Source organism: Muscardinus avellanarius, assembly GCF_963383645.1.
Source record: "Muscardinus avellanarius genome assembly, chromosome: 13".
Taxonomy (NCBI): Eukaryota; Metazoa; Chordata; class Mammalia; order Rodentia; family Gliridae; genus Muscardinus; species Muscardinus avellanarius.
In genome coordinates this window covers 19,849,359-19,869,891 of record NC_137799.1, presented here as the reverse complement: position 1 = coordinate 19,869,891, position 20,533 = coordinate 19,849,359, and the positions used below count along the sequence as shown (strand labels likewise).

Genomic DNA, 20,533 nt, shown 5'->3' with positions numbered 1-20,533 from the left:
TAGTTCTCCTTATACTTTTCTATGTAACTGAAATATTTTCCAATTAAAACAATTATAATAGTTTGTATACAGCCTCTGGCACATCATCTCAGGCTCAACAAGTGATCGCTTCCTTCTTTCCCCATGCTTGGCTGCAATCTTGCATACAGAGTGCCCAGGCATTACCCTTTGCTTAGCCCAAGGGTGGACTGGAAAACTGGGGCTCTTCCTGAGCCAGAGGCATCCTAGGTGGTCTCACCGTTATGTCTTCTAGCTCAGAAAATCTGGGTGGTAGGTTCTGACCCACACCCATTCTTAGTGCAGAATTTTAACAGCTAGGCAGCTTCTGGCCTGCAGAAAAGTTCAAGATGAAAAGATACAGGACTACATTCCTCATTAAATTAGAACTACGGATTGCAGAGCTGAGCCTCAAGCCCTTCCCCAATTTCCATTTTATAAAAGAAATGGATGATTGGAAAGAGGGAATAACTTGTCCATGGCCATTGGGATCAGTAACCATATTTAGCAGAGAACGTGTGTCTCCTGACTTCCAGATCTTTCCAACTGGTCTTTGGATGTAAACTTTTCTGGTTTCAAAACTGAGTCTTATAACTTCTAGTCCACTGTATTTTCCCGTGTTTAAGGGCAGAGGCATGCACATCTGTACAGCACTGTCTTGAGAAGTTAGACAGATTTGGTTCAAGTCCCTGCTAGCGGTAAATGCAATGCGACTACAGACAGATAGCTTAATCTCTCCGTGTGTTTGTTAGTTTCTGCATCTGACACGGGGGACAATAATTATTCAAGGGACTGCTGTTTTAATTGAAATTATTCACGCTAAGTATAAAGCATACTATAAGGCAAATGACAAATAGGCAACAAATTGAAACTTTGCAAATTTTATTCTGGAAGGTGGAGTTTTAAAGAAGTATACAGCACTTTAGTTATAGAGACTATTTTGAGAGAGAGAGAACATGATAAATGACTGCTAACATTTGAAGAAAATAAGGAAAAAATCAATAAGGAGTAATAAAGGGAATCAGAAAGAGTTCCCTGACAGAAAAAAAAAATGTAATGCTTCCATAGCGTAATGAGACTCTTTCCATTCCTCCCACAGTACTTTTGTATTTTTATTTCATCTTCATAGTAGTATAAGACAAAAATTACACATCCTAAGGAAAAGATACAAAAACAGACCAGAAGAAGTAAGAGATTGTCTTACAGATTCTAGATAACTTTAATTTATAAGTCAAATTAAATATAATGCTATATTTTCAATATGCATCTAAAATGCATACTTAAGAATTTAATAGACAGGGTGTATAGCCACCTTATGTACATTTAATATTCTTAAAATAATTATTTCAACCAGGTATGGTGGAACATGCCTGTAATCCCAGTACTTAGGTGGCCTAAACACAAGGATTGCAGGTTCCAGGACAGCCTCAGCTACTTAGTGAAACTCTCAGCAACCTACAAAGTCTCTGTGTCATAAGAATAAAAAGGGCTGGAGGTATGGCTTAGAGGTAGAGTGCTCCTAGGTTCAACCCCCAGTACTACTACTACTAATAATAATAGTAATAATAATAAATATTATTATTTTTTAAACAATTTTTATTGAACATAAATAGTATACATTTACACTATATTTGGTGCCCTCTCCCCCCTGCCCCCGTTTTCTCTTCCCCCCTCCCACCAATGGTTGTCCAGGTTAACCATGTCTTATTCATAATTTTACACATGTTCAGGTGTAGACCCTCATTAATCAAGATCGGCCTTTCTCCTCTCCTATCTTTCCATTAAAACTTAGCTAGTATTTCCCCTCTAATATCTAGAGTCCCACTGGTATCCTTTGTGTTTTCTAGTTTGGGCATATTAGAGGAAACATGTGTATCTTCTCCTTCTGTGCTTGGCTGATATCACTTAACATAATGTTCTCCAGGGCTTTCCATCTTCTTGCAAATAATATAATTTTGTTCTTCTTTATGGCTGAATAGAATTCCATTGTGTGTATTTTCCACAGTTTTGCTATCCATTCATCTGTTGATGGTGATCTGGGTTGGTTCCATATTTTGGCTATTACAAATTGTGCTGCTATGAACATAGGTATGCATATGTTGCTGTATTTCTCTGAATTCAACCCCTTTGGAAAGATACCCAGGAGTGGTATAGCTGGATCATATGGTGGATCTATTCCCACCTTTCTTAGGAATCTCCACACAGATCTCCATAGTGGCTGAACTAGTTTGCACTCCCACCAACAGTGTAAAAGAGTTCCTCTTTCCCCACATCCTCACCAGCATTTGTTGTTGTTTGATTTCTTTATGCTTGCCACTCTGACTGGGGTTAGATGGAATCTCAGTGTAGTTTTGATTTGCATCTACCTGATGGCCAGTGATGAAGAACATCTTTTCATGTATCTATTAGCCCTTTGTATCTCTTCTTTTGTGAAGTGTCTATTTAGTTCATTTGCCCATTTCTTGATTGGGTTGTTTGTTTTGCTAGTGTAGAGTCTTTTGAGCTCTTTGTGTACTCTGGATATTAGCCCCCTATCAGAATGGTGGCTGGTAAAGATCCTTTCCCATTCTGTAGGCTTCCTCTTTAGGTTATTGATAGTTTCCTTTGATGAGAAGAAACTTTTTAGTTTGATGTTATCCCACTTGTTTATTCTTGCTTTAATTTCTTGAGCTTTGGAGGTTTTGTTGAGAAAGTTACTGCCTGTGCCAATATGTTGTAGTGTTGAACCTATGTTCTCCTCTACTAACTTCACAGTCTCAGGTCTAATTTCTAAGTCTTTGATCCATCTTGAGTTGATTCCTGTGTTAGGTGTGATATAGGGGTTTAGATTCATCTTTTTACAAATGGTTAGCCAGTTCTCCCAGCACCACTTGTTGAAAAGGCTGTCTTTTCTCCAGCGTATGTGTTTGGCTCCTTTGTCAAAGATTAATTGACTAAAGATGTGTGGGTTTCTTTCTGTATCTTCTATTCTAATCCACTGGTCAGTATATCTGTTTTTGTGCCAGTACCATGCTGTTTTTACTACTATTGCTCTATAGTATAGTTTGAAGTCTGGGATTGTAATGCCTCCTGCGTGTTTCTTGTTATTGAGAATTGCTTTGGCTATTCTAGGTCTTTTCTTTCTCCATATGAAGTTCATGATTGATTTGTCTAGGTCTCTGAAGAATGTCACTGGTATTTTAATGGGAATTGCATTGAACCTATAGATCAGTTTTGGCAGAATGGCCATTTTGATGATATTTATTCTGCCTATCCATGAGCACGGGAGATCTTTCCATATTCCAAGGTCTTCTTCTATTTCTTTCTTTAATGTTTTATAGTTTTTGTTGTAGAGGTCTTTTACATCTTGGGTTAGGTTTATTCCTAGGTATTTTATTGGTTTTGAGGTTATAGTGAATGGAATTGTTGTTTTTGTTTCTTTCATTGTGGATTCGCTGTTGGCATAAAGAAAGGCCACTGATTTCTTTAGGTTGATTTTGTAACCTGCGACTTTGCTGAATTTGTCAATCAGCTCCAGAAGTCTTTTGGTTGAGTTCTTTGGGTCTTCCAGATAAAGGATCATGTCATCTGCGAATAAGGATAATTTTAATTCCTCTCTTCCTATGTGGATTCCTTTGATTTCCTTCTCTTGTCTGATTGCTGCAGCAAGAGTCTCAAGGACTATATTGAAAAGGAGTGGTGATAGTGGACATCCTTGTCTTGTTCCTGACTGTAGCGGAAATTCTTGCAGTTTTTCCCCATTCAATATTATGTTGGCTTTGGGTTTGCAGTATATTGCCTTGATGATGTTGAAGTACTTTCCTTCTATCCCAATTTTTTGCAGTGTTTTTAACATAAATGGGTGTTGGATTTTGTCGAATGCTTTTTCAGCATCTATTGCTATGATGATGTAGTTTTTGTTCTTGGTTCTATTTATGTGGTGAATAACATGTATTGATTTGCATATGTTGAACCAGCCTTGTTTTTCTGGGATGTAACCGACTTGGTCATGATGTATTATTCTCTTGATATAGTTTTGAATGCGTATAGCTAGTATTTTGTTTAGAATTTTTGCATCTATGTTCATTAAGGATATTGGTCTGTAGTTTTCCTTTCTTGAGGTATCTTTATTTGGTTTGGGGATTAATGTGATACTGGCCTCATAGAAGGAATTTGGAAGAGTTCCTTCTCTTTCAATTTCCCGGAACATGTTATGAAGTATTGGTATTAGTTGTTCACTGAAGGTTTTGTAGAATTCAGCTGGGAACCCATCTGGGCCTGGGCTTTTCTTTGGTGGAAGAATTTTTATTGCCATTTCTATTTCTTTGGTTGTTATTGGTTGGTTTAGGCTTGCTATGTCCTCTTGGTTGAGTGTAGGAAGGTTAACTGTGCTTAGAAATCTATCAATTTCATCCAGGTTTTCAAATCTATTGGAGTATAAATTTTTAAAGTAGTTTCTGATAATATTTTGAATTTCTTCACTATCTGTGGTGATATCTCCTTTTTCATTTCTAATTTTGATAATTTGAGTTGATTCTCTTTTTCTTTTGGTTAGGTTGGCCAGGGGTTTATCAATTCTATTAATCTTTTCAAAGAACCAACTTTTTGTTTTATTGATTCTTTGAATTGTTTTTTTGTTCTCTATTTCATTTATTTCTGCTCTAATTTTGATGATTTCTTGTCTTCTGCTGGCTTTGGGAATAGACTGTTGAAGAATTTCTAGATCCTTGAGTTGTGTCATTAGGTTCTTTACTTGGTGGTTCTCCGTCCTTTTTATGTGGGCACTCAATGCACTAAACTTTCCTCTTAGTACTGCCTTTATGGTGTCCCATAGGTTTTGGTAGGTTGTGTCTCTGTTTTCATTTGTTTCCATAAATTTCTTTATTTCTTCCCTAATTTCTGCTCTTACCCATTCGTCATTCAATAGTGTATCATTCATTCTCCATGAATTTGAATACTTTCTTTCGAGTTTTCTGGTGTTGATTTCTACTTTTATTCCATTGTGGTCTGAAAAGATGCATGGAATTATATTACATTTTTTGAATTTGCTGGTATTTTCTTTGTGTCCTAGGATGTGATCTATTTTGGAGAAGGTTCCATGGGCTGCTGAGAAGAAAGTGTATTCTGTAGTTCCTGGTTGAAATACTCTGAAAACGTCTATTAGGTCCATTTGGTTTATGGTTTCCTTTAGTTCTAAAGCGTCTTTACTCATCTTTTGCCTTGAAGATCGATCCAGTGGTGTGAGAGGCATATTAAAGTCTCCCAGAATTATTGTATTTGGGTCTACTTGGGATCTTATGTCCAGAAGGGTTTGTTTTACAAATGTGGTTGCACTCATATTTGGGGCATAAATATTTACTATCATTATATCTTCTTGGTGCATTGTTCCTTTTAATAAAAGGAAGTGCCCTGATTTGTCTCTTTTGACGTGTTTTAGTTTAAAGTCTGTTTTGTTGGATATCAGGGTTGCTACCCCTGCTCTTTTTTGGTCACTGGTGGCATGGTATGTCTTCTTCCATCCTTTCACATTCAGCCTGTGAATGTCTTTGGCTGTGAGGTGAGTTTCTTGCAGACATCATATATTTGGATTATGTTTCCTAATCCACTTTGCCAGTCTATGTCTTTTGATTGGTGAGTTAAGTCCTTTGACATTAAAAGATATTATTGAAATATGATTTTTATATTCTGCCATTTTGTGTTCTGTCTACTCTTGGGTGGTGTGATCTTTCTTCTTTACTTAAATGGCCCACTTATTAACTTCCTCTCTTCTCTGATTCTGAAGTCTGCTTCTTTTTTCTTCCTTATGGTTTATTTCTTTAAGAATTTTCTCTAGTGTTGGCTTTGAATTCATGAATTTTTTGAGATTCTGTTTATCCTGAAAGACTTTGGTTTCCCTATTGATCTTGAATAGTACTTTTGCTGGATAGATGAGCCTTGGCTGGAAGTTATTTTCTTCCAGGGTCTGAATCACGTCTTACCAGTCTCTCCTAGCATTCCTGACCTGGGTTGTATAGTCTGGGGTGATTCTTATTGTTTTGCCTCTATATGTCACCTGTCCTTTTGTTCTCACTGCTTTTAAGATTCCTTCCTTGGCCTCTATGCTGGTCAATTTGGTTATTATGTGGTGTGGAGTGGTTTTTCTTTGGTCCTGTCTCAGTGGAGTTCTGTATGCCTCCTGGACTTGAAGATTCAAGTGTCTTTCCATATTTGGAAAATTCTCTGAGATTATTTCCTTGAAGATATTACAGATGCCCTTAGTCTGTACCTCTATCCCTTCCTCAATGCCTATTATCCGTAAATTAGGGCGCTTCATATTATCCCATAATTGCTGGATGTTTAGGTTTTGTTGCTGTAAAGATTTCTGTATATCGCTGTGTTTTCGGTTTGGGATGTACTGTCTTCTAATATTGATATTCTGTTTTCCATTTCATCTAATCTTCCAGAATTTCTTTCTATTGCTGTCTTCATTTCACTTATTGCCTCTTTCATTTCATTCCAGACCTCTTTCTGATTCTTTTTTAGTGTTTCTAATTCACCTTTAACCTCCTCTATACTTGTTTTAAATCCTTTCATCATATTGAACATCAAAATTCTGAACTCCCTTCTTGCATTTCTAGTAGGTCTGTATTCGTGATTTCTGCTGTCTCTTCATAATTCCTGGTTCTCATATTTATAGCATTCTCTGTCCTGTTTTTCTGATTTCTACCCATCGTTCGTGAGTAATGTGCTTAGTCAAATCTTAATATTAGGAGTTTAAGAGTATTGGCTAGTCAGCAGAGCCTTTCCAGTGTTGAGGGTGGGTGATGTGTGAGGAGCTGGGGTGATTGGTAAAGGAGTTGGATTAGGTAGAGGATATGTTAGGTTGAGAAAGACTTTAAGTATGATAAGGTAATAACTTGCTAGGAATGAGAGAGAGTTAACTACTAGGACTCTTGTCGTTAGTAGAGTAATTATGGATATAAGAAATACTTTGAGTATTAAACCAGGAGGTATAGTATGGGGAAAAGTTTTGGGGGAGAAAAGTATGTAGGTTAGTGTGGGAAGGTTTGTAAATAGGGGTGATGGAAGGAGCAGACAGACATAAAAAAAAAGAATCCACACAAGATACCAAGACTATTATGTAATCCAAGAAAAAGGAAGGAAAACCAATCAAAGGAGGAGAATGAAAGAAAAGGAAGGAAAGAGGAAGAAAGAGGAAAAAAGAACAAGAATAAAATAAAAGGAACTAGCAGCTGTGTGAAATAAAAAAATAAGGCAAACTATCCAATGTATATATAAAACAACAAGTTAAAGTAAAAGAAGTAAAAGAAGTGTGGGTTAAAAGAAAAAAAAATAAAACTACTACTACTAATAATAATAGTAATAATAATAAATATTATTATTATTTTATAATTTGTAAATACATTTTAGCATAATATTATGTTCCAAATTGTACATATATTTGTGAGTAATAATATCTTCCTGAGGAGAAATATTGAGAAAATCATAATTATATCAATGAGAAATGCCAGGATTTTTGTTTCTAATTGCCAAAAATGCAAACCTAAGGCAAATATGTTGAGATATTTTTGAAAAATTGATGCCTAACTGTTGAAAAATTTTATTTTTAAAAGCATGCAAAGGGTCCATGAAACAAAACTTCAGCACTAGACAATCTATTACATCTAAATTTAGTAGCTAGAAGCATACACTTAATCTTCAAAGCAGTCTGAGAATTGAAGATTAAATATTGATAGTTAAAACAAATAAAAGAACTTAAACTGGCATGTTAAATTTTGTGAAAGAAATCTGAAGTGACCAAAATAATCACATCTCTGATGAAGTGCTTAAATTTTAGTTTCAAAGAAAGAGTAAATGGAAATTTTCAGCTTAGTAGCAATCTTACATCATTGCATTAAATGAAAAGGTATAGAGCTGGAACATGACTTGGGTTATGAGAATATTCTTATGGCCTTGGCAAGACTGGGAAAGGGAGATGCTAGAAACAGGAAAGAAGCTTCAGACATTAAATATGAGGTACCAATTTTTGTAAAGGTGAGAGAAGCCAATGTGGAAGCTTCTGGTGGGGAGACTATAGGTCCATCTGGATGTGGAAGGTGCTAGAAAGGTAAGGAGTTTGATGATAATGTCGATTTTCCAGATTGTTTTAGGAGCAGCTAAAAGGAACCAATTGATATAAATATCCTACTTTTTTGCCAGTGATGAAGTAGGTTCTAACCTCCTGCAAGGTCTTCAGAGGCTACCATCTTGTTCTTCTGAAATACTTCCATCTAGGTTCTTGAGAAAAGGCCTAATGCTTGGCAGTCATTTTGACTTTACCTTGGAGAAAATGTAGTTTTAGCCCAGGATTTTTTTGTGTGTGCAAAATATAGTTATTTTAGTAGCAGTTGCACCTGTCCACCCTTTTCACCTTTTTACCGAAAGAGTGAATTGGACTTTGATTTTTCTATCTGGAATTTGAGGAAAACAGCCCCTGCTCTAAGCAGCTGCTATCAGGCTTCAGTGAGATGATGATATATGAGCTCTGCACACACAGGTGGAAGGAGGGTCATTAAGGTTTTTCTACCACTCTGATGTGTTCTACCTATGGGTGGTAAGAATGATGGTGGGAAGATATTACTGAGAGACATATTTTACTCATAGGTTAAAGACAAATCTAGGATCCAGAATGTTTCACAAGTATAAATGGAGGCCCGTGTGGTGGTTAATACCCGAAATCCCAGTATTTGGGAGGCTGAGACAAGAGGCCGGCTGGCTCAAAGCTTAGCTTCAGTAATTTAGCAAGACTCTCAGCAACCTAGCAAGACTGTTTCATAAACAAAAAAATAGAAAGGGCTGGGGTGTGGCTTGGTGGTAGAATGCCCCTGGATTAAATCCTAAGGAGGAGCAAGGGGAGGTGGGGAATCAAAGAGAGGCAGAAGAGATGGTGGAGGTGAAGGAGGAGGAGGAGGAGAAATGAGTCATCTGGAAAGAGAGCAAGCTGTCAGGCACTGAAGATTTTCTAGCCAAATGATGTGGTAGCAAAATTCAAAACAGCCAAAGTATAGAACAAACCTAGGTGTCCATCAACAGATAAATAGATTATAACACTAGGGAAAATACACACAATTGAATTCTACTCAGCAATTACAAAAGTATGTCATTTGCAAGAAAATGGAAGGACCTGGAGAACATTATGTTAAGTGAGATTAGCCAATCACAAAAAGTGAAGGGTTTTATGTTTTCTGTAATATGCACAAGCTACAGAGTAACTGGGATACAAGAGGGACTCCAAGCAATGGAGGAGAAACCTCAGTGGAGCCAGGGAGGTGATCTAAGGGAAGGAGAGGAAAAAGAATGAGGTTCATTAATGAAAAAACTACCAATAATTACATTACATATGTAAATATATCAATATCAATTCCAGTACTCTGCATTGGAAAGGGGGAAATGGGGCGGCAGAGGGATCCAAGTGTTTTGTGCCTGTATGTCATTGTCAACATGGTTTACATTATGATGTGAGATTATAATGCACCAATAAAAGCACATTATAAAAAAGTCTTTCCATAAACCTATGGCACATATGAAAAATGGTGGCCTCTTATTCATGAGTTTACCTAACAAAAGTTACATGCAGTTACCTATCATTCCATATTGTTTATTGAAGAGACCATAGCATAACTTCAGTAAATAAAAGTGTTGGTAATTAACCATTAATAACATTTATTTTTTTATTTTTATTTTTTGGTGGTACTGGGGTTCCTGGAAGCCCTTCTACCTCTGGGCTACACTCCCAGACCTATTTCATATTTCATAGTTTTTATTTATTTGGAAACAAGGTCTCTTAAGACAGCGAAGTGGACTACAAACCTGTGTGATCCTCCTGTCTCTGCCTCTCAAGCGCGAGGATTACAAGCGTGCGCCACCATGCCCTGCTAACATTTATTAACTACTTATCGTAAGATGGAAACATAGGTGCATTATATATGTTCCCACATTTAATCTGCCCCTCAAAATAGTGAGGTTTGCCACTGATTGGAAATCAACTGCCAGGTTTATCAATGATTGGAAGTTGGTTCAGAGAGATAAGACACCTGCCCATGACTTCCTGGCTAAAAAGTGACAAAGGCAAGACACAAAAATAGACATGTGTCTACCTCTAAGTTGGTGTTTATTGAGAAGGAGAAAGAGGAGGAGGAGGAGAAGGGTAGGAAAGGAAAGCAAGCTAGGGAGGAGAGGGAAAATATGCACAAAGATTAGCCTACTCCCTTAAATATTGTCAGCCACAAATCATTTTTGACATACACCACAAATGAAAAACAATGTAGAGAAGTACTTTTTCCACTGGCACACTTTCCCACAGAAACATCCCATTTGCTCAAACAGTGACCATCTGCCCCCATTAGCCTGGGATGTAACCTGGAGCAAATTTTTTCTTTTATTCTGTAATGTGACTATATTCTTTTACTATAAAACATACCTCCATATTTTAGGACATGATGGACGTGGAATAGAATTCATGTCATATTTCCCTTGTGCTTTCATTTATCTCCAGTGAATTTCACTCTTTCCCCCACCCTACTCCAGTTTCAGAAGAATCACCAAAAAAAGCATATACTCAGTCTAGAGTTGAAGAAAATATCCAGTAAGCTTTGAAAAATATAAAACCTATAATTTTATCAACAAATTGTCACTCCAGAGGTTTACAATGTAACTATCACTTATACATACAATATCTCAAGATTTTTATGCATCCACCTACTTAGTTGTCATTCATAATGCACCGTTTCCAGGGACTTCTGGTCTACCCCCACTATTAATAGCTGCTCCTGGTCTACCCCCACTATTAATAGCTGCTCCAGGGCTGCTAACTTGAGCTCCTTTGAGGGATAACACATCTGACCTTCTCAGCAAGGTCATGGTCCTCACTAGAATTCTTCTTTGCTCATAAACTCCAACTCATTGTTGCATTGAGAGTCAGAAGACCTCCTCTGCCCATTACTCCTGCACCTGTTATCTTGCTGGCCTTATCCAAATAGCCCCAGCCCTAGTAGCAGCTGAAATAACAGATGGGCAGAAGAACTTGAGATTTTTTTTTTGACATTGTCTTTTTGTTTATGAAATCCACCTCCTTGAACTCTGGAATCTGATAGGAATCCCCTTCGTTATCATTCTGCGTTTTCCCATGGTATATTTTTATGATTGAAAATTAGTAACTGATATAGAGGGAGATGAAAAAGAAAAATAAAATCTTCCATTGAAAATAATCAAAAAGGAAATAGCAGTGAAAGCAAATCATGTGGAATTGACATAAATACCTATTCATCTTGGGGGATAACTGGCAATAGCCAGGTTTGCTTAGTGCTTTCCTTGTGAGGAAGTTAGAACAGGCACAGGAGGTCTTAATATCAGAAGAGAGATGAAATGTTGGCTTGTTAGAAATCAGGCAAGATTCAACCCCTATAACTGCAATTCCAGGACAATGCAATACTTTCCAAGGGATGAGATTATTGACAGTCCAAAAGTAGGAAGGAGATAGAAGGCAGAATATAGGATGGTTACTTGATAGTGTATGTTTTAAGTAAGTTGCTTTACCTCTCTATTCTTCAGATTCATGATCTGTAAAAATCAACATGAAAATTTAGCAGGGTTGTTTTGATTCTCAAATGAGAAAATTTTTAGCCTTGGGCCAGTATTCAATTAATAGATGTTGTTATTATCTCAAGAGCAATAGGCCTGGGGAGGAGAAGTGTAAAGAAGGGGAATCACTATATATTCAACACAAGGAAAGGGCTTGCTAGTGTGTGGTGGGATTTCTGCCCAGGTCTTAAAATGAGAAAAATAATCAGATAATGCCTAGAGAATCTGATATGGTACTTTTTCACCTCTGAACTTTTGCCCATTTTATTTATTTTTCCTAGATTTGGCTTTATTCCAAACACTTTCATTATGGATCACATTCTAGCTGATACTTTTCCATCAGAATTGTCATTAAAGTTAAATTAAAGATAAAAAAACACCTCATGCTGTCTCTAGTTGTCAGTAAATTGATGCTGTTTTCATTGCTGTACATTTTAGTATAGTTCATCATGCTTAGCAGAGTACCTTAACCACAGTAGACATCTAAAATGATTGCATACCGAAATGTGCATTTGATTTCAAAAAATGAGCAAAACTAATAGCAATGCACTCCAAAAAAATCAATTTTTCATTCTCTGCCTGTCTACCACCAGATTCGTATTTATATAGCTGATAGTCTTCTTTGCATTTCCCAGGGATCTACAACTTGGCAGTGTGTACCAGTACCGGGTTGTCACCATTTCGGGAACTGAAGAGAGTGAGCCATCACCTGCTGTCATATATGTCCATGGGAGTGGTTACTGTGGTGATGGCATCATCCAGAAGTAAGTAGTTGCAACTAAAGAGGGAAGAGCAAAAGGTGTATTAATTAGGTCAAAGGACAGTGTCCAGGTGCTTAAAGAGAAGTGCTAATGTGATCCTCTTCAATGCACGAGCTGTGAGTTACCAGTAATCCCCAGCAGTTTATCAACTGGTCTTCAAGCAATTCACCAGCCTTGGAAGAAAATCCACGGCTCTTCTCTTAAGCTCAAGTATATAAGGCAATATACGATTTAGACATAGCTACCACTATGCACATACTTCCGTTCTGCTTTTATTCTTCATTGTTTTTGTATATGCCACAGGGATTCTATTCATCTGTTCCTTCAAAGACATTCTATCTATCTTTTCTATCACTGTACCCACATTTAGGTAACAGTGAAACAGTTCAGCTAGGTTAAAACACTTTTGCATTCTTTGCTGCTTAAAACTTATGTCTGTTAAAACTGCATTAGCAATGGCTTGTAAAAATAGCAGACTATCCTAGCATATTATAGTGGTGAAACATACACAGCAAACAGCAATCTATAGTGAATATTGGCTCTGAGTATGAGTACAACATGGTAAACGAGTTGGTGAACAAAAGTAAATCATGATTAAAACATATAAAGGTAGCCAGGCGTGGAGGCACACTTTTGTAATCCCAGTGCTTGGGAGGCTGAGACAGGAGGATGGCAGATTTGCCTAAACAAGTAATAAGACTCTTAGCAACTTAGTGAAACCCTGTTTTAAAATAAAGATAGGGTGGGAGTATATCTCAGTGGTAGAATGACCCTGAGTTTAATCCCCAGTGTATACATAAAGAAATGGACTTTATGGGAATATCATTCCATTTGTCCCCTTGTCCCCAGGGCAAGATGTCATGCTCCTGCAAAATCAAGGCAAGAATACATATATTTATACAATGTTTATACAATATGTTGTATATTGTATAAACATATATGAATGCATATTTATATATATGAAGTTTATTCATATCAATGAATAAACTTCTGAGTTCTTTTTCTTCTCGTTGATAACACTGAGAGTTTTATCCTAGAGGTGAAGAAGAGATCAACAATCATTCAAAATTAAGTTTCTTATTGCTAAAATTATGTTCCTTAGTGCCAATGAATTTATTTGCCAGACACACTATCACGAGGAGACGTTTAAAACTATCGACAGGTTTAATGATACACATTATGTGTGGAGATGGCAAAACAAGCTATTGGCAAAATTCCTTCATTAAATGGCTCTGTTGGGTGTCTCATAATATCTGTGCAAAAGGAATCCCAATTACCATCCCTGAAGGGGGAGGGGCAGCCTAAAAAGAGCATTTGCTTCACAGTTGGATGAAAGCACTGATATGAAGAGCATGAATCAGCTGATGGAGATGTCATACCTGTATGAGATAGAAGTGTAGGTGACTCTGTCACTATCATTACTGTTAGAGAGGAAGAACAATTGATTCTGTTGCCATTGAGTGTGTGGTATTTGACGTCAACTGGAAACCTGTTTAGGGATCAAGGGGCAAGTTACAGTTATAAGCAAGGATGTTATAATTCTGCAGATAAAAAAGAGTTTGCCCATAAATAGCCATCCACATAGATATAGCTATTGGCCAGCAATATGTTTTCTGGTCAAGATAGAGCACTGAATGAAATACAAACACAGTCAGAAAAGGACCGCTGAATTACAACTTTTCAACTTATGGTACAAAATGGTAGTAGTTTGTACAAAATTCTGCTACCAGGCCCCATTGAAGTATGTCAGCTATTCATGGAAAGACAATGATTTAGTTTTTGAAGTAACATTTTAATACATTGAAACATTTCAATGCATTAAAACAATTTTGTTATATTTATTAAAGCAAATGAAATCCACACAATTTCTGAATAAAATATTTCAAAGTTCACTGTATGTTTCCTAGTAAAAAAGAACAGATAAAATATTTTTAATATGCTTTCCTGTTAATATGCTTTTTCCCATAGAATTACCTGTGTAAGAAATTGGGCTTTATCTAGTTTATAAAACTACAGGAAATTAATTTATAATACGTTTTCAGAGAGGAGTTGCCTGAATTTTTTTTCTGACACCTGTGAAGGTTTTATTCCCATCATTTTTAAAATTAATGGCTTATTTAAGGTTATAATAAGACCACTAACAAATATTTGCATGATTCCAAGTAGCTTGCTGAAGCAATATATATCTTGGGGCTATATATTTATGTCTGGAGTATCCTGCATATATGATTTCAAAGTGGAAATGTCAGAATTTAATTCTTGAAGAGATAATGTAAGGATTTGGGGTGTTAAGTCAGCTAATTGCCAAGAGTTTATCTCCTTGAGCAATCATCCTAAAGTTTCTCACTTATCCGAAAATAAAAATCCAGGATGCAGTGTGAATATTTAAGATCCCCATCGAAGGCCAAGGAGGTGTAGTTCATTGGCAGAGGGCTTTCCTAGCATGCACAAGGCACTGGATTCAATATCCACATCCAGCAAATTCAGATACAGCAGCAGAACATGGAAGCAGTGCAACCAAGCTGGGGAAAGGGTGGACATTCATGCTTCTTTCTAACATTGAGACATCAAAGTCCAGTTTTTGATTTGGTGTGCTGATGGAATAGTGAACAACTGTGCACAGTGATTTCAGAAAGAAAGTGACCCATGGTATGCTGGTCCAAGATTTACCTGCACATTCAGAAGAGGCATGAAGCACTTAAAGCCATTTCTTATAACTCCTCATTGTAATTTGGAATTTTCTAATTTAGAAAAAAAAAAAAAAGCTCACCAGATTTGTAGCTATAATCTACAATTCATTCTATTCATTTTGGAGCCAGATACAGATGCATTGATAAAACACTGCAAACAATCATTCATATAACTGAATAAAATTATCACCAGCATTAATTTTGCTTAGTATTCATAATTTTTAATTTTTTATTAGTGGATTGTAGTCATACATCTTAATGGAGTTCAAAATGATAGAGCCATACATACACACATCACCCAATTAGCCCTTACCCAATCCCTGCCTCATTCCTTCCCCCTTCCCTCCTCATATTTGGTTTAGTGATTGACTTTGATAAATATTAATAATTTCATATTTCTTTTAAGTGTTTTTACCTAAAATTGGTATCTGGTAGATACATCAAATACGTATTAGTTTACCCGCAGATGCCAAATACTTCTAAACATGTTTTGCAGAAATTTGAATGCAGCTTATACATGTTCCTATGAGAAAAAGGAGGAAGGAAGGAAGGAAAGAAAGAAAGAAAAGAGGAAGGGAGGAAAGAAGGAAGGAAATAAAGAGGAGAAATGAGGGGTATCATTGCGTCTATGGCTAAGGGAATCTACAAAAGAATGTGCATAGATTCAGCACTGGATGAGACCCCTAGCATTTTGTTGCAGATAAACCACACCAGCAGATTCAATTTCATATGTAGTGAAAGATGAAAGCACTGGGTGAATATTAGAATAATAATATTTGTAAACATGGATTGGACATCTACTACACAAGGCATCATGTTACATTATTATCTCCTTGAAGCTTCTCATCATATGAGGAAGGTTCTACTTTATAGAAAAAACCACTTCACTAATGTGCAAAGAAATTAAGGCAGTTTTCTCAGGCGTACACACCCAGTAAGGAGTAGAGTCAGTTTATGAACTGAGAGCGCTGGTTCCCATTCAGACTTATTGCATTACTGAGCCAGATGAGTACCTACAAAACTAACAAGTAAAAAAGTGACTCCATACTATTTGCTATATCCCAGGCACTGTGTCGAATCCTGGAGTGTAGGGATGGAAAAGACTGTCACTCTCTTTGGCATTCCTCAGGCTGCTATGGGGCCTCTCGAGTAATAGGCAAAAGCAGTTGGTTTGACAATTGTTGTGATAGATGGAGCCAAGTGTCTATGAACACAGAGAATGATGACCACCCACCTTAGCATGAGAGGTCAGAGAAGACTTCTCAGATCCTCTCTGTCTAATGATCTTCTGTCATGCTTAGAAGATAACTGTAGCGACCTTAATATTTTACTTAAATCAATAGAACATAACATATTCTTTGGGTGGTAATAGAAGACAGGTTAGAAAGATTTTTTTTGTGGCTGAAGGAACCAGCTTGAGTTTAAAAACACAATGTCTCCCCCCAGGTGACCTATGAAATCGCTGAGAAGCAGAAGGGCACCAGCAATTTACACTCTGCAAGATTCACACAGATTGCTGGGTTGGACTAGGAATATGAACTTCTTAGCTCACGGGTTAACAGAAGAGAACTTGGGTGGCTCCTTGGAGATCAATGCAATGTCCTAGGCCATCCTAAGGATTGATTGCAAGGTGCTATCCTGCTACTCTGACACCTCCTAAAACAACAAACATTGCTTGGTGTTAATTGCCTGGGTAAAGGAAAAGCCTGAGGCCTCTTCCATGCTGTGACAGGTCCCAGCTGGTCTCTGGGGAGGGAAGGACAGCTGCCCACACTCTGCAGAGACCTCCCAAGACAAAGTGGGAATGGGAACAGTGATTTCCCCCCAGCACCTACTTTATGGCACACATTGCCAGCTACTTTAAATTGCATCCTATTTTTGTACCCAATTCTAATGAGTAGGCCTAATCCATTTTAACATTTGAGTAAACTGAGACTCAGCAGCTACAAGAGCACTGTTCAATGAATTGCTATGCAGTGTTGGAAATGTGCTCTGTGTTCTCCAATACACTAGCCAGGGGTGGCTATCAAGAACTTGATATGTGGATACTGTGACTGGGAAATAGAATTGTAATCACATTTACTTTTAATTAATTAAAACTTAAGCCACCACAGATAGAAAGATCTGATGGAGATGCCCAAGTAATTTACACAAAACTGCACAGTTAGTTTGGAATATGAGGCTCAAAGCCCAAGTTTTGTGTTTTTAAAAGGATGGGAACTTTCCAGGAAGCAGCAATCCATCCCATCTTTTCAGTTTTGCTCCTTCTTCTCCTTGCCCAATCTTTTCTGCCCACCCTGACTTCTGCAATATTATCTTTAGGTGATGAAAATAATTCCAAGAAACACACGAGGGGACATTTTAGCTTCTTAGCAATAGCCACACAGGTCTGGAAATGACACTCCCTAAGGAGAAAATAAAACTTTCCAGTGAAATGGTGACTAAACTTGAGCATGTGAGTGAAAAGTTCTTCCCCTTTGTATTTACTGCTTGGGAGGAAAGTCCGAGGACATGGAGCAGTGGAGGAGCAGTGTTTACATCACAGGACTTCCAAAATTCCCTTCAAATCTACCCTTTTAAGATCACAAAAATGAGAATGACCATGAAAATCGTCTAGACCTTGAGAGAGCAAGATCTTTTCATATATTTTTGACTTGTTCATCCATTTCTTACTCCCAACTGACTTGTTAATAGAACAGACTTGAGATTTCCAAGAATGGCTTTGAAGCAGGAATTCTTTTTCATCATCAGAAATACAAAATAAGGCCGGGCGTGGTGACACACGCTTGTAATCCCCGAGCTTGGTGACTCAGAAAAGAAAAGAGACTGGAACAAGGTTTCGGCAAGGCTTACTGGCCACAGTGGGACTTTTCTGAACCTGCTCTGGGTTCTGAATTGACCTGGTAAATTTCTCTTCTGTGTCCATTGTGCAGAGACCAAGGCGAAGAATGTGATGACATGAATAAGGTCAATGGTGATGGCTGCTCCCTTTTCTGCCAACAAGAAATCTCCTTCAATTGTGTGGGTAAGTCTTTGCCATGTCTGTGGGCCAGGCTGACTGGTCAATTGTCATAACAATGTTTATATTCAAAGATGATTCACTCCTTTATATTACACATTTGCCAAGTGTCTCCTATGTGTCACGTATAATTTAGGCATCAGGGAAAACAGAAAGAAAAAAAAAGGAAAAGGGGACAGATATCCCTACCCTTGACAATGTACATTCTCTGCAGGGCATGGTGGTGCATGCTTGTAATTCCCGTGCTTGGGAGGCAGAGACAGGAGGATCGCGCAGGTTCGCGCAGGTTCGCTTAAGAGACCCTCTTTCCAAATAAAAATATAAAAATAGGTCTGGGAGTGTAGCCCAGAGGTAGAAGGGCTTCCAGGAACCCCATTACCACAAAAAGAAAGAAAGAAAGAAAGAAAGAAAGAAAGAAAGAAAGAAAGAAAGAAAGAAAGAAAGAAAGAAAGAAAGAAAGAAAAAGAAAGGAAGGAAGGAAGGAAGGAAGGAAGGAAGGAAGGAAGGAAGGAAGAAAGAAAGAAAGAAAGAAAGAAAGAAAGAAAGAAAGAAAATATATATTCTCATAGATAATGACAGTGACAGGTAACTTTTTTTTAGCAGTCTTGACCTTACAGACATTCTTGCTTTTCCTGGCACCCATTCTTCAGGATAGGTATTACTATAAATAGGTAAGGCTTTTATTCTTTAAAGATAAGAAAAAGCAAAAGTCCGGGAGATGATGAAATTTGTCCAAGTCACACAGGTCAGAAGCGATTGAAGGCAGAAGCAGGACTCATACCTGATTTTTGTCTGACTCTCAAGTTTGTACTCAACCCATTGTGCTGAACAACCTTTATCCTGAATCCAAGACCCATCCTGGTCTTTGCTGCAGACTCAGAGCCCCAGGCTGTCCCTATGATCTGAAGGAGGAGATACAGCAGACCAGCCTGTGTTTAGAAAGCGAATGTCCTTTTTTCACCTTTACAGAGTCAGATGGGAAATGTGTTTTCCTCTGCCTTCTCCAAGAGTCTGGCTGATCTTGTTGTTTCAGCCCCACTTGGGAGGCCCTGACCAGCCCCGGGCGGCTAAACAGACAGGGGTTGGGGGCAGGGATGGAATTTTGAGCTGGCCCAGATGAGATCATACTTCCTTTAAGATGCAAATCGATACCTGAAGATCAAAGGTCCCCTGGCTAATCCCTTGGGCTGGAGGTGAAAACTAATCACAATTCATTTGCAAGTACAAAAGACAGAGGTGCTCTATCTGAAAAGGAAAGGGGTGGTTGCAGAGGGGAGGAAAACCTTGGTGGGAAAATTTCTCACAGAAAGGCAGTTTTCTAGAAGGACTGAGGGAAGGAGATGTCATCGCATCTTTGCGTCTGCTGTACATTAGAGGGCCATGTTTAGACATTCTTCCTCCCACTCGATCCAGCTTCCTGAGGGTGAAAATCATGTTTCATTTTCCTTTTGTTCCAAACCCAGCACACATTTATTGAGCATCTACTATCTCTTTGTCACCATCACAAGAGAAGTGCTCTGCAAATGTGCTTGGGGGAAAAAGGAGGAAGAGGAGGAGGAGGAGGAAGAGGAGGAGGAAGAGGAGGAGAAGGAGAAGGAGAAGGAGAAAGAGAAGGGGGGAAAAGGAGGAAGAGGAGGAGGAGGAGGAAGAGCAGGAGGAAGAGGAGGAGGAAGAGGAGGAGAAGGAGAAGGAGAAGGAGAAGGGGAAGAAGAAATAGAAGGAGAAGGAGAAGGAGAAGGGGAAGAAGAAATAGAGGGAGGAAAAGACATGAGAGTTTTTAGGCAGGAGTTTTTAAATTGCTTAAGATTGTTTGAGCCTGGACCATGGTAAAAACTTCATATAACTAGCCCAGTGGTAAGGCAAAGAAACCTTGGATTAAAATTTTAAAAATCAGATTCTGATGTGAGTGTTCAAAAGCTGGTCAAGTGCCTTCTTAGTCTGGGCCTCAGTTTACCTCCTGGAAATGATTGAGTTCAGAGGTCTTCAAGAACCTGCATTTCTGTTGTGTGATTTTCAACATTTGTGCCTGAAATCCTCAGTTGTGGACTGAACCAAACTCCCACCTTTACCAACATCCTCACAGCAACCAACATTACTCTCAGACCATGCTGGAAGATATCTGCCTATTTTATTCTTACCAATGTGGCATGCAACTTAAGTTCTTCAGGGAAGAAGATAGGATGTAGTAAAGGTAGGATTTGATACCTTAGAAGAGATGTGGGAGCCCTTAGATCTATGTACCATGTTGCTTTAGAACCAACCAACAATATCAAAAGCAAGAAATATTCTTAGAGGCAAAAAGTTCATTGTCCGTGGAAGAGGTCTGCAAGCTTTGCTCCACAGGCCAGATCAGTCTATTGCTTATATTTGTAACTAGAGTTTTATTGGCACACAGCTGCACTTCTTCATTTACATATGGTCTGTGGTTGCTTTCATGCCCAACTGAGTTGGAGGGTTTCAGCAGAGAC

The 20,533-nt window shown here is 38.0% G+C and overlaps 1 protein-coding gene across 1 annotated transcript in view; it reads left to right on the top strand.

The window, feature by feature from the left end:
* The window catches only part of PAPPA (pappalysin 1), a gene marked incomplete at both ends in the record, with an annotated part of 247,503 nt that overhangs the window by 102,017 nt on the left and 124,953 nt on the right, over nucleotides 1-20,533 (top strand). Inside the window, 2 exons of the mRNA XM_080709626.1 lie at nucleotides 12,231-12,359; nucleotides 17,980-18,071. Of these exons, the coding sequence (XP_080565752.1) occupies nucleotides 12,231-12,359; nucleotides 17,980-18,071 (221 nt within the window). The remainder of the gene's footprint in view (nucleotides 1-12,230; nucleotides 12,360-17,979; nucleotides 18,072-20,533) is intronic.